This window comes from Mesocricetus auratus, unplaced genomic scaffold (assembly GCF_017639785.1).
Source record: "Mesocricetus auratus isolate SY011 unplaced genomic scaffold, BCM_Maur_2.0 Super-Scaffold_100004, whole genome shotgun sequence".
NCBI lineage: Eukaryota > Metazoa > Chordata > Mammalia > Rodentia > Cricetidae > Mesocricetus > Mesocricetus auratus.
This window is the reverse complement of record NW_024429189.1, coordinates 71,826,573-71,840,376: the sequence shown is the minus strand read 5'-3', so window position 1 is coordinate 71,840,376 and position 13,804 is coordinate 71,826,573. Positions and strand designations below refer to the sequence as shown.

At 42.9% G+C, this 13,804-nt stretch overlaps 2 protein-coding genes across 4 annotated transcripts in view; one reads left to right on the top strand and one right to left on the bottom strand.

Moving 5' to 3' along the window:
• Tcp11l1 (t-complex 11 like 1) overlaps nucleotides 1–4,933 on the top strand; it is a 36,747-nt gene extending 31,814 nt beyond the window's left edge. For all 3 annotated transcript variants that reach the window (XM_005064832.4, XM_013121958.3, XM_021231358.2), the window contains one exon: nucleotides 2,419–4,933. In XM_005064832.4, the coding sequence (XP_005064889.1) occupies nucleotides 2,419–2,621 (203 nt within the window). In that variant the 3' untranslated portion in view covers nucleotides 2,622–4,933. The remainder of the gene's footprint in view (nucleotides 1–2,418) is intronic.
• Nucleotides 4,934–10,199: 5,266 nt separating this feature from the next.
• Cstf3 (cleavage stimulation factor subunit 3) overlaps nucleotides 10,200–13,804 on the bottom strand; it is an 85,971-nt gene continuing 82,366 nt past the window's right edge. The window contains exons 18-21 of the mRNA XM_013122362.3: nucleotides 12,170–12,323; nucleotides 11,485–11,579; nucleotides 11,308–11,368; nucleotides 10,200–10,943 (exon numbers count right to left, since the gene is read on the bottom strand). Of these exons, the coding sequence (XP_012977816.1) occupies nucleotides 10,741–10,943; nucleotides 11,308–11,368; nucleotides 11,485–11,579; nucleotides 12,170–12,323 (513 nt within the window). The 3' untranslated portion in view covers nucleotides 10,200–10,740. The remainder of the gene's footprint in view (nucleotides 10,944–11,307; nucleotides 11,369–11,484; nucleotides 11,580–12,169; nucleotides 12,324–13,804) is intronic.

Sequence of the window (13,804 nt, the reverse complement as noted above, 5' to 3'; positions counted from 1 at the left end):
TTTATGCCTAAGAGTGGGATTGCTGGACTGATTTCCATTTTCCTGAGGAATCTCCATACTGATTTCCAAAGTGACTGTACGAGTTTGCACTCCCACCAGCAGTGGAGGAGTGTTCCCCTTTCTCCACATCCTCTCCAGCATAAACTGTCATTGATGTTTTTGATTTTAGCCATTCTGACAGGAGTAAGATGGTATCTCAGAATTGTTTTGATTTGCATTTACCTGGTGGCTAAGGATGTTGAGCACTTTCTTATGTGTCTTTTAACCATTTTAGACTCCTCTATTGAGAATTCTCTATTTAATCCACTTTTTAATTGGATCCTTTGGTGTTTTGGTGAGTAGTTTCTTGGGTTCTTTGTATATTTTGGAAATCAGCCCTCTGTCAGATGTGGGGTTGGTGAATATCTTTTCCCATTCTGTGGTCTGCTTTTTTTTTTTTTTTTTTTGACTGTGTTCTTTGCCTTACAAAAGCTTCTCAGTTTCAGGAACTCCCATTATTAATTGTCAATCTAGGTGTCTGTGCTACTGGTGTTATGTTCAGGAAGCAGTCTCTTGTACCAGTTTGTTCAAGGGTACCACCTACCTTCTCTTCTAAGAGATTCAGTGTGGCTGGATTTATGTTGAGGTCTTTGATCCATTTGGACTTAAGTTTTTTTGGGGGGGGTTTCGAGACAAGGTTTCTCTGTGGCTTTGGAGGCTGTCCTGGAACTCGCTCTGTAGACCAGGCTGGCCTCGAACTCACAGAGATCCGCCTGCCTCTGCCTCCCGAGTGCTGGGATTAAAGGTGTGCGCCACCAACGCCCGGCAGGACTTAAGTTTTGTGCATGGCAATAGATAGGGATCTATCTGCAGTCTTCTATGTGCCAGCATCCATTTGTTGAAAATGCTTTCTTTTTTCCATTTATAATTTTAGCTTCTTTGTCAAAAATCAGGTGTTAGGAGGTGTGTGGGTTAATATCAGGGTGTTCAATTCAATTCCATTGGTCTACCTGTCTATTTTTGTGCCAATACCAATCTGTTTTCAGGACTATAGCTCTATAATAGATCTTGAAGTCAGGGATGGTGATGCCTCTGGACATTCCTTTATTGTACAGGTTGTTTTGGCTATCCTGGTTTTTTTGTTTTTGGTACTTGAAGTTCCAGCTAGAGCAATTAGGCAACAAAAGGAGATCAAGGTGATACAAATTGTAAAAGATGAAGTCAAACTTTCACTATTTGCAGATGATATGATAGTTTACATAAGTGACCCGAAAAACTCTACCAGGGAACTCCCACGGCTGATAAACCCCTTCAGCAAAGTGGAAGGATACAAAATCAACTCAAGAATATGATTAGCCCTACTATATACAGACGATTAAAGGACCGAGAAAGAAATCAGAGAAACATGTTTTTCCTGATGGGGCTTCCAGCTCTCAGAACTACAGGGAACTATATTCCTTTAGGAATGGAGAGGTGTAGAACTCAGCTGTCATTGTGTTTGTGCTTTTGGGTTCAAAGGTACCAGATCATACTTAAGAGTTTATCCCAGTTCAGAAGGCAAGGCAGACAGTTTGAAAAATCCATTCATGTCTCTAGAATGGCTGAAGAATATCAGCTAGATGCCGTTTGTGGTCTTCATGTCTCTAGAATGGTTGACGAGTGTCAGCTAGATGACGTCTGTGGTCTTCCACTGTGAGTGTCAAAGGAGGAAGCATGTGCTGTGTCATGAAAGACAGGGCATGAGTTAGTGGGATGGGACTCATCCTTCCCCTTTCTCTTTTTCTCTTCTTTCTCTTTCCTTCTGATCTTTTCAGTTATGGAAATTGAACCCAGGGTCATGCACTCCACCATGGAGCTGTATATTCAACCCTCTTTACTTTTTCAAACAATTTTTCTAAGATTTTATTTGTTTGTTTATTGAGACAAGTTCTCAATGTTTGGTAGAGATCCATCTACCTCTGCTGGCATTAAAGACATGTGCTGCCATGCCCAGATTAGATTTGTGTGTGTGTGTGTATGTGTGTGTGTGTGTGTGTGTGTGTGTGTGTGTGTGTCTGTCTGTCTGTCTGTCTGTGTGTGTGCGCGCGCGCGCGTGTCTGTGTGTTCAGAGGTCAGTGCTCTTAGTGCTGAGCCATCTCTCCAGCCCCAGATTTGAACTTGTTCCTGCTTTTCTTTCTTTGTGTGTGTATGACCTGTGGTCATGAAGTGTTGGCCTCAGTGTCCTGCTCTTCTAAGAGCAGAGCATGCCAGTGCTGCAGCCTCCCTGTGTGCATAGATGTGTTCTTCCCAGCTGAAATGCAAAGTTCTTCAGATCTGATCTAGGGGTGACAAGGAAAGACCTCCCCCAGAAGGTGATGACTCAATTAACTGAAACCTGGTCAGATGTGTATAATGGCATCCTGAAGGAGACACCCCTGATCACTTTTCTTTCCACCACAGAATCCCGAGTTTTTACCTTCTTAGAGACGTACCTTGCGTCTGGTCATCAGAAGCTATTGCCTACAGTGCCAGGGGGATTGGGCCCTATTCAGAAAGAGCTGGAAGAAGTTGCAGTGAAATTTGTGCGCCTGGTCAACTATAACAAGATGGTATTCTGCTCTTACTACGATGCAATCCTCAGCAAGCTCCTCCTTCGCTCCTGAGGTGCACAGCTGCTGCAGCCGCTCCTTGTCTCCTCAGAACCCGCTCTCGCAGTGCCATTGCTGTGGAGAATGGCATGTGGTCCACTCCCGTTTAGTAGTGCTGGTTCCAAAGGAGGAACAGCCTGTGTCTCTGGAAAGACTCGCTGAAGAATGCACCAAGTTCTGTTTTTACGAGTGCAAGTTTACAGACTCAAGAAGCTTTTGTTCTCTTGAGTTTACTGGTAGAACTTAGCTTTCATCAGTTGGCTCCCGCTGTCTCTGCTCCTGCTTCATCAGGCTGGAGGAGCTGGTTCTCCAGAGGAGCCTGGGGCCTTTCTCTCATGTGGTCATTCTTTCTCAGATACTCCATGCTGACAGTCATAAGCCATGACTTGTTTGTTCTCTTACCCCCTTTTACAACATTCCTCCCACTGCTCTTCCCAGGGAATGGGATTTTTTGTTTTGTTTTGTTTTGATGTTTTTCAAGACAAAGTTTCCCCATGTAGCCCTGGCTGTCCTGGAACTTGCTCTGTAGACCAGGCTGACCTAACTCACATCGATCCACCTGCATCTGCCTTCCGTGTTTGGATTAAAGGCGAGTGCCACTAATGCCTGGCCGCTGTGGTGGTTTGTGATCAGGCTCCCTGTAGCTTTACAGTGTCCTATCCTTTCCCACCTCCATCCATTTATTGCTTCTTGGGTCTGCTCTAGCCAGTGTTCAGAGCCCTTTTGTTCTACAGCAGAGTTACCTGATAACTTATTTTGTCTTATTTTTTATTAGTAGTAGTATTTTTGAGACAACATCTCTATATAAACCTCTGGCTGGCCTGGAACTTGCTATGTAGAACAAGCTGACTCTAGACTTGCATCAGGCCTCCTGCCTGTGCTTCACACATGCTAGGATTACAGGCCTCTGCCCCGTATCCACTGGATATAACTTGCTTTTTAAAAGCTTGTTTTGTGGGCTTGGTATGTAGTACAGTGGCTAGTGATTGCCTAGTATGCACAAGGCCCTGGAATTGTTGATCTCTTGCATCTAAACAATGAAAGATGTACACACACACACACACACACACACACATACACCAGGCATTGAGAAACCATAAGCCCCAGGAGCTTCAGCTATTTGAAAGATAGGAGGATTGTTTGTGCCCAGGAACTCAGAGGAGCAGCCTGGGTAATAGAGACTGTACCTTAAAAGAACAAGGACAGAAATACTGTTCTTTCTACAGAAGTGCACCTGAGCCAGGATGGCAACAGCTGAGGCTTATGGAGCCAGGCATGGTGACATGTGCCTGTAATCTTAGCTCTAGGCAGGCCGAGGCAACGAAATTGCAAGTTGAAGCCTAACCTGGACTACATAGTGAGAGTCTCATTCAAAAGCAAGACAACGTGCTGGGTGGTGGTGGTGCACACCTTTAATCCCAGCACTCAGAAGGCAGAGGCAGGGGGATCTCTGTTTGAGCCAGCCTGGTCTACAGAGTTCCAGAACAGCCTGGCCAGGGCTATACAGAGAAACCCTTTCTCAAAAAACAAAAACAAAACAAACAAAAAGGACAACACTGACGTATGAGGTCTAAAGAAAGGAAACCCTTTTACGTTTAATCCTTAATAGACATACATAGTTTAGTGTGATCCCCTGTGATGAATACACAGATATACTGATGGAATTCTAATTTAGAAATTAGACTTCAGTATTTCAGGTGAAATAGCCCAACCTCACTAGTCTAGATAAGGAGAAAAAGTCCCCAGTATTTGAGCAGAATTGTTAAGGAATTTGAGTGACCAGAATTCCTGGCACAGCATGTGACCACAAAAGTGCTTTGAATGTGGAACATTCAAAATAATCCAGATGGTGGTGGCACATGCATTTAATCCCAGCACTCAGGAGGCAGAGGCAGACGAAGCTCTGTGAGTTTGGGCCAGCCTGGTCTGCAGGCTGTCCCAGGACAGCCAGGGAATATACAGAGAAACTCAGTCTCAGAAAAAGAAAATATGTTTACTACTGTGTATATTTTAGACAGGGACATTATAGTATAAGCAGAGGCATGAAGTTAGAATGATCTCCAGCCAGATCCCCTTGGCACCAGAGACAAAAGGAACATTCACTCTCAAAACTATCCAGTGATAACAGGATGCTGGAGAGTACATAGTGAGCCTAGCCTGGGGGAGTTCACTTACAATTCCAACACTTAAGAGGCTGAGGTAGAAGGCTAGCCTGGGTTATCACCTGAAAAAGCAAAGAATGGTTGTATTGAGGATGGTTTCTTCAAATGTGCGCTATAAACTACTCTAATGCTGATTTTTGTTTCCAAATAAAATAATGTACTGGATGTGGTGATGTGCCTTTAATCCTAGCACTCCAGAGGCAAGAAAAGGTAGATCTCCAGGAGTTCAAAGCCAGCCTGGTCTACATAGAGACTTTCCAGGCTATTGAGAGATGCATAGTGAGATCCTGTCTCAAAAAGAAATAAATAAAAGTATGCTGTATCATGTGCTCTGATTGTGGTTATTATTTCTGATACAGGGTCAGTACTCCTGTATCATCTGCTGCTGGAATTTTCTTGGGAAAGGAGGTGTGGTCCAAGGCCATAATAATCACTGAAACTTCTGTTGCTTTGTGAAAGTAATTTACCCAATTTTCTTTCCTAGATTCTCATAGGATTAACAGTGAGAGCCAGAAAATATCCACTGAGGTCATTTACTCAAGAAACATTTTTCAACATTTACTTGTGGGTTGTGTTATATAGCTTAGTGGTAAAATGCTTAGCAGCGTGAAGCCCTGGTCCCAGCCATACGCACTCACGCACACTTCCCCAGCAGATGGCCGTTTACTCAGGAAACACTCAACATTTATTTGTAGGTGTATGATGTAGCTCAGTGTAGAATGCTTCTCTAGCAGCACGAAGCTGATTCTTAAAAGCTTAGTGATAATTGGATTTCGCCTAATTTCCTAGCAGGTTTATGGAGACGTGTCTTTTTGTGAAACTGCTGCTTGGTGCTTCAACCAAACATAGGCAGAACCAGGCACAGCCTGCATCACCCAGCCTTTTAGAGCTGATAGTCTTGAATAGCAAGAGTAGTAACTGAGCCTCCTCGGCTCTCTGGGTGGAAAGGTAAGTGGGTTCTCAGGTGTTTCGGGTTTGCTGTTGCTGAACTTGAAGCAGCAGACGGGACTCTCCGGCTAGCTACACAGCCCAACCTAAACACATTTCAGGTAAGGAACCATACGGATAATGGTGCTACTGATTAGCTCACTGTTAAGTGAGCCAGGTGTATTGCACACACTTTTTTTTTTTTTTTTGGTTTTATGAGACAGGGTTTCTCTGTTTTGGAGGCTGTCGGTCCAGCCTGGCCTCGAACTCAGAGATCCACCTGCCTCTGCCTCCCGAGTGCTGGGATTAAAGGCGTGCGCCACCAACGCCCGGCTTGCACACACTTTGAATCCCAGCACTGGAGAGGTAGAGGCAGAGGAATCTGTGTTCAAGTCCAGACTGATCTACAGAGTTCCTGTCCTGCCAGGATTACACAGTGAGGGGGAGAAAAAAAAAGCAACAACAACAAAAAAACACAGGGCTCTGTTCTCTGTGATGTACTAGCTATGTCAAATCCCCTATTTCCACCTTGAGAATGAGATGACAACCCTGGTCATTTGCTCCCTTTGACCCTGACCATCGTGACAGGAGGCTGGGCAGTCTTCTGATTCAAGAAGATCTAGGTTTGGGCCTTTGTCTTCTCCCATAGGCCTCCCTCCATATTTTTACTTTCTTCTTCTTTTTTTTAAACATTTATTTATTATGTATACAGCATGTCTGTATGCCCGAAGGCCAGAGAGGGCATCAGATCTCATTACAGATGGTTGTGAGCCACCATGTGGTTTCTGGGAATTAAACTCAGGACCTCTGGAAGAGCAGGTCATACTCTTATCCTCTGAGCCATCTCTCCAGCCCCAGACCTCCATATTTCCATCTGTAAAATGGGAATGCTACTGATAGTGTTGCTGTGAGGACTGAATTGGGTAATGGGTATAAGAATGGTTTATGCATGAGAAGGGCCTATACATTTCTTCATTTTCAGCAAAGAGCAGTACGCAGCCTCCTCCTTTAGATGTATTGCTTAATGCCAAGACTCAGTGGTATCCAGACTTCCTTGAGTTGAGCACATTTTATTTATGGGCCTGTAGGGCAGGCTTCTTTCCTGAGCCCTCCATAGGGACTGGCTTTACTTCCACCATCTCTGGTGGTGAATGCCAGACTTTGTTCCCCTCTGGACAGCCCTCTCCACCGTGATTTCTACCCTTCCCCACCCTCTTATGTGAATGAGTATTGCATGAAGGAACAGAGGAACAGATGAATGCTAATTGATGCCGGGTTCTGAGCTTCATGTATGAACTCACAGTCCAACTACAGACTTTGTGATCAGTTTTTACAGCAATGTTGTGGTCTAAGCTGTATTTGTTACCCATTTACTTAGGGCTAGAGTTGGCTCAGCAGTTAAGAGCACTTGTTCTTTGGTTCCTAGCACCCACATTGCAGCACACACCATCCATAATTCCTCTTCCAGGAGACCTGACACCTTCTTCTGATCTCTGGGTTCCAGGCATGCATATACATGAAGGCAAAGCGTTCATACACATAAGAAAATCTAAAATTTGTTTTCACCAGTACCTTCAAAAATAGATGGTTCTAGAAATAAATCTCAGGAGCTTCAACAGAATTTCATCTAACATCCTCATGTAGGTTTTCTGTAACACCTGTCTTCAATGTATCGACCTCTAACCTCAAGAACCAGAACTATGCTGTAAGTCTGGCATGATAGTATCACTCAATTTTTGAAGTAAGATGTATCCAGTGTTAACAGCACCAGTCAGATTTCATTTCCTTTAAACCTAACCATTTTTAATTCTGTTTTGTTTAATTTTATTATTTTGGATGCATGGGTATTTTATTATTGTGGGAGGCAGGGGCAGGCAGATCTCTGTGAGTTGGAGGCCAGCCTGGTCTACAGAGTGAGTTCCAGGACATCTATAACTGTTACACAGAGAAACCCTGTCTTGAAAGATTTTTTAAAAAATTTCTGTGTGCACATGCGGTATGCCTGAGTATATGTGCACCACATAGCTTGCAGTAGCCCACGAGGTTAAGAAGAGGCATCAGATCCCCAGATCTTGGTTGTGAGCCTCGGAATGGGAGCTGGGATTCAAACCTGGGTCATCTGTCACAGCAGCCAGTGCTCTTAACTACTGAGATGTTTCCAGTTCCAACAGTTGCTTTTGTTGCAGTGAAAGGTCTTCCTTTGCACTCCTTCCTGGCTTTAGTCATCCTCCTGCCTTGGCCTTCCAAACATCTGGAACTGCAGGCATATATACCCATATACCACTATGCCTAGCCTTCATCCTAGTAGCTTCAATGCTTGGTGAACTGACACCTATGTTGAATACTGAAGTAGTTTTGTTGGTTGGATTTTTTGTTTGTTTGTTTGTTTGTTTTTCAAGACAGGGTTTCTCTGTAGCTTTGGAGCCTATACTGGAACTTGCTCTGTAGACTAGGCTGGCCTCAAATTCACAGAGATCCACATGCCTCTGCCTCCTGAGTGCTATAATTAAAGGCGTGTGCCACCACAGCCCAGCGAGGATTTAATAACATGGAACCTGAATTTTGTTACTTGTGCTCTCAGTTACTTGTTACAGGCTGCTCTTGCAGAGGACCCAGGTTTAGTTCTCAGCATCTACCCAGTGGTTCACAACTGTCCTCAACTCCAGCTCCAGAGGATGCAATGTCCTCTGGCCTATGCAAACACCAGGCACACATCTGTCAGACATACATACATACATACATAAAAATAAATCACTCATACACATAAAATAAATAAAAAATATTTAAAAAATCAATCTGTTAAAAGCTAAGCTTGACACTAGGAACTACTGCTATAAAGGAAGCTTGTTTTAGTGTAGAAAGAATAAATTCTATAACGATTTAATTTTTGTGTGTCTGTATAAGTGTGTACATGAGTGTCCCTGGAGACCAGAAGATGTCAGATCTCTAGAGTTGGAGTTATGGGTGGTTATGCATCACCTATTGTATGTGCTGGGAACTGAACTTGGGACCTATGGAAAAGCAGTCTGTGTTCTTAACCACTAAGCCACCTCTCCAGCCTCAGAAATACCTTTTTAAAACTGAATCAATGAACTGTTCACTACTGTCTAAGTGAATGCTTAACATTTACATACTAATTACAGTCCAGTAGATATGCTAGCAAAAGTAGGGTTTTGTTTTTATAAAAGGTGACAGAGTGTTGATATTCTGTAGCTCGGTCTAACATGGAGCCTACTCTGTAGCCAAAGATGGCTTCACACTCTAGAAATCCTCTGGCCTCAGCCTCCTGAGAGATTATAGAGGTTTTGGTTTTTGGTTTTATTTGTTTGACATTTCTTTTTCTAGTCTTACTTTGCTAGGATTGGCAATACATTAGTGATATCTTGTTTCAAGTATGGTAGTAAAAGACAGTTTGAAATTTTTTTGAAACATAATTATCTAATCACATCGAAATTCAAATTATAAATTATCAGCCAGGTGGTGGTAGAGCACACCTGTAATCCCAGTGGCTCAGGAGGTAGAGGTAGGCAGATCTCTGTGAGGCCAGCCTGGTCTACGGAGCACATTCCAGGACAGGCTTCAAGGCTACACAGAGAAACCCTGTCTTGAAAAACAAACTAACAAAATAAACCATCCTCCCAAATTATAAATTATCCTTTCTGGGTTTGATCTTTCTTTCTGAACTACAACCCTTTAAGGACCAGTTAGTTTTCTATATAAGTAGCTTTTCTGGAAATGAATCAAGAGGAGGTTTGTTTTCTTGGTAGTAACCAAGGAGCAAAATGTAGTTTTTTGTTTTTGTTTTTGTTTTTTTTTTTGGTTTTTCGAGACAGGGTTTCTCTGTATTGTTTTGGAGCCTGTCCTGGAAATCACTCGGTAGACCAGGCTGGTCTCGAACTCACAGTGATCTGCCTGTCTCTGCCTCCCAAGTGCTGGGATTAAAGGTGTGCGCCACCAACACCCGGCCAAAATGTAGTTCTTTTGACTAGTTTTTCCTTATTATAATTTGGTTAATTTGCTTTTGTCTTTTTTTTTTTTTTTTGTTTCTTTCTTTCTTCAAGACAGGCTTTCTCTGTGTGGCTGACCTGTAACTCACTCTGTAAACATGCTGGCCTCACAGAGGTCCACCTGCTTTGCTTCTGGGTTAAAAGCATGCGCCACAGCAGCCAGACTGTGTAATTAACTTTAGTCTCTTTCATGATCTCTATCTTATGAGAAAAAATGTACTTAAGTACCTTTTGAAATATATTACAACAGAGAATAAGATACTGACATTGCATTTAAGAAAGATAAAAGAGCCTGGCTAGGTGGTGCACACCTTTAATCCCAGTACTTGAGAGGCACAGGCAGTTGGATCTATATAAGTTCAAGACCAGCTTGGTTTACACAGTGAGCTCCAGGACAGCCAGGACTATGTAGCTCCTGCACTCGCTTCTGTGTGGGCACCCCCTATACACAAATGGGCATGCGCATGCACACTTACACAGAGAAACAGAAGGGGGCATAGTTTTGAGGTCCTTTATTTTTTCAAAGGGCCTTTTTAAAAATTGTAACTACAAAACAGATGCCATATTCTGCCATAAATAAAAACAAACAGGCAGGACTATATAAGCAAACTGAGAACAACTGTTTTTCAGAAAATGTGAAAATATTTTGCAATCATAAGCCATCCAGTTTTTAAAATAAAACTGTGAAAAACTCACAAATCTTCAAGTGGCACATACAAGACACCTTGAAGAGAAACAAGGTGTGGCTTTGCCATTTTGTACTGTTCTTGTTAAAACCTAGTCTTCCTTAGAGGATAGGTCTGTTACACATTCAAAATCCATACAGGCTTGGTTTTTTGTTTGTTTTTTTTTGTTGTTGTTGTTGTTTTTTTTTTTTTCTCAAGAACCATATGATAGAGGCACCAACGACAATAAAACTTTGTTTCCAAAAACCTTGTAACAAAGTATTGTCTCTTTAAAACATATGACTTAAGAGGCAAAAGAGGAATCCTGGGTAAGAGTCTTTTCTCTCAGAGGCAGGCAGGTTTTGAAGCTGTCTCATCGTATTCGCTTTTGCTGCCGTGCTCTGTAAATGTCATGCACTGGCGGGACGACAGCCCCTTTTTCTTCATCTTCATCTGAGTCCTCGTTGGGTCTTTTGACAGCCTTGGTGAGTACTGCGCTACTTTCCACTGGGCCATTGCCTTCTACAGCCAGCTCCGGGGCCCCACCAGTGATGATCCTCACAGCTTCCTCAACAGCTATGGGATGGAACAAAGAAGACAGGGCAGGATGCTTACAGTGATGCTACCATAGAAAAGTGAGTGCTCTGCTCGCTCACTCCACAGCCTATCAGCAGGCATGGGATAGTGTTACTACTACCACGTCACAAGCTGCTGTTAAAACTAGGACGATGATAAGACAGCTCAGACAGTGCATTCCACATGCTACAACTCTGGTGACTTTTTACCAGACCATGCCCTCATTACAGAAGGCTCAGTTCACTGGGTGTCACTATACTTCTGTAGATGGGATAACTGACTTTAGAAACCTCAGAGGGAGGAAACAATCCTTCCTCCTTGGGAAACAATAATGTGGACTCCACACTGTTACTCTATTACTCACTGTTTGGTATCTTGCATCTTCGGAAAATTTCCATCAGTTCATCCACTTGTACAAAAGGACCCTGTTATGACATGAATACATTCAATCTCAGTTACCTGACAAGTTCACTTCCATTATACAAGAGAAAAAGCTCACAATTACTGTGGCCCACAGAACCAGTGTGTAGAGTGAACCAACCTGGAAGCAGATAGGAGGAGGGAGCAGTTTCATTAGAACGACAGCTGCAGGAGGCACTGGAAACACTCCACCAGGGACGGGGTGCAAGCCTGGAGCTGAGAGAGAAGGCAGGCATGAATCAACACTAGCAGGACCCGCACACAACTGCCTATGTCCCTGATGCTCTCTTCTGACCACTTCAACAAGGGTTGAGTGCTTTACCCCTATGACCAACTGAAATGGGTCATACAGGAAATGTAGTATCACTCTCATGGTTACTGAGAAGCAGACCAAGCGACTCCATGTAAAGCAAGCTCGGGCTGGACTAAAGAACATTTTTGAGTTACACAATGTTTAGCAATCCTGTTTAAAGTCAGTTATTCAACAGCACATTTAATCAGAAGGGTCTTGTTCAAAGAGGGGTCACTAACCGTTCACAACTGCAGGACAGAGTAACACAGTAATCTGCACACTGCAGCATTTATGAAAACTGCCAATGGGAAATGGGCTACTAGAATCTGATGCAACCAGAGCTGGGCTTTGTTTGTTTGTTTTTTTCTTTGTTCATCGGTTCAAGGATTGCTGTTAAGTCACTTGTCACTGTCACCCTAAGTCTAATAATTAACCTACAATGAAAAATCCAGGTTACTTCCCCCCACACCTTGAATTTAAAGCAAACAAACTGAGGTCTCAGTACTGGTCTTACGTGCTAAATGCCGTGGCTGAAATGGAATCATCTGCTGAGTGTCTGGCTTAGGGTATTCTGGTTTTCTATCCACTTCATCTTTCAGAACAGGCACTATAGAAGGAGCTACAACTGGGTCTGGAATTATAGCTGCTAGCTTAGCACGGGAGACGTCCTGAAAATGCAGAACAGAAGAATCCTAAACCTGAAAACAATCTGACAGAGTATTGTGCAGTTCTATAATCTTGAGGCTACCACAAGAATACCTAGGTTATAAGCACAGGAAGCATGGAGAAGGATGCATAGGAGATCTCATGATGGTACGGATTGTTGACCACTCAACAAGGGAAGCCATGGACTTTGAAGGTTGCACATTAAAAAGTTTTATCTCAGCCTCAGCTAAGAATCACTAGACTGTCTCCAGGAGAGGAGTTGTAGAAATGGGCACCAAGAAGAGGGTCAAGTAATTTGGAGGAAAATTCAAAATTTAGACTTTTTTGTTTGAGACTATTATGGCTCTGGCTGAACTGGAACTCACTATGTAGACCAGGCTGGCCTCAAATTTACAGAGATCTGCCTTGTCTGCTTCCTGAGAGCTGAGATTAAAGGTGTGTGCCTCCATGCCCAGCTAAGGTTTAGATTTTTGATACCTCCCTTCCATTGGAACTGAACAACATCTCAGTTAAAATAAAGAGCCCGGGTTAAGTGAAGTCTTGTTTCATGAAAGCCAAGATAAGGATTAGCTGCACCTATTCTGGCAAATAACAATTCACTAGTGAAATGAACTCCCTTATAATGGAAGAGGAGAAAAGGAACATACGTTGGACAGCTACATTTGTCAGGTTTTCTTAGCCACATTGTATTCACTCTTTGAGGCAATCACTAACATTGACAGCATGGATTGAAGCTCAAAAAGGATCACATAGCTAACAGGAAGTAAAGCAAGGATTGGGATCCCACCCTCTGACTTTTTAAACACTAGCAGGACCCTCTCCAAGCTATGTCAGAGGAGCAGTACAATCACCCGTTAACAGGTTCTATCCATTTTAGTCCTTCAAATGTGCTCCAACACAATTGGTGACACTGCTATTATGTGGACAAATCTAAATGAGTAGGTACAGTATGGTGTACAACTTACTATGCCACCCAATACTCTAGTTCTACCCAGATATAAAGTAGAAATGGAAATACAGGCTGGAAAATTCATATTGTATATAGTCAAATTTTTCTTTTCTTCTTTTTCTTTTTTTTTGAGACAGGATCTCACTAAGTATCTCTATGGCAGGCTGGCCTTGTGTCTCCTGAATGTTGGATTAAAGATATGTACCACCACGCCTGGCGATTATTTGTGTCTAAAAATGGTTTAAATTATGTGTGTGCATCATGCATACAGATGCATATGTGCTTGTCAGAGTCTCACTTGGTGGGAGTTGTGTTCTTCTTCCATCATGTGGGTTCCAGGGATTGAACTCAAGTCACCAGGCTTGGTGGCAAGTTCCTTTACCTACTTTGCTGGCTCTATTTTCATTAAACTCTTTTTTTTTAAATTATTTTTAGTTTGTGTGCATTGCTGTTTTTGCCTATATGTCTGTGTGAGAGTGCAAGATCTCTGGAACTGGAGTCACAGACAGTTGTGAGTTGTCGTGTGGGTGCTGG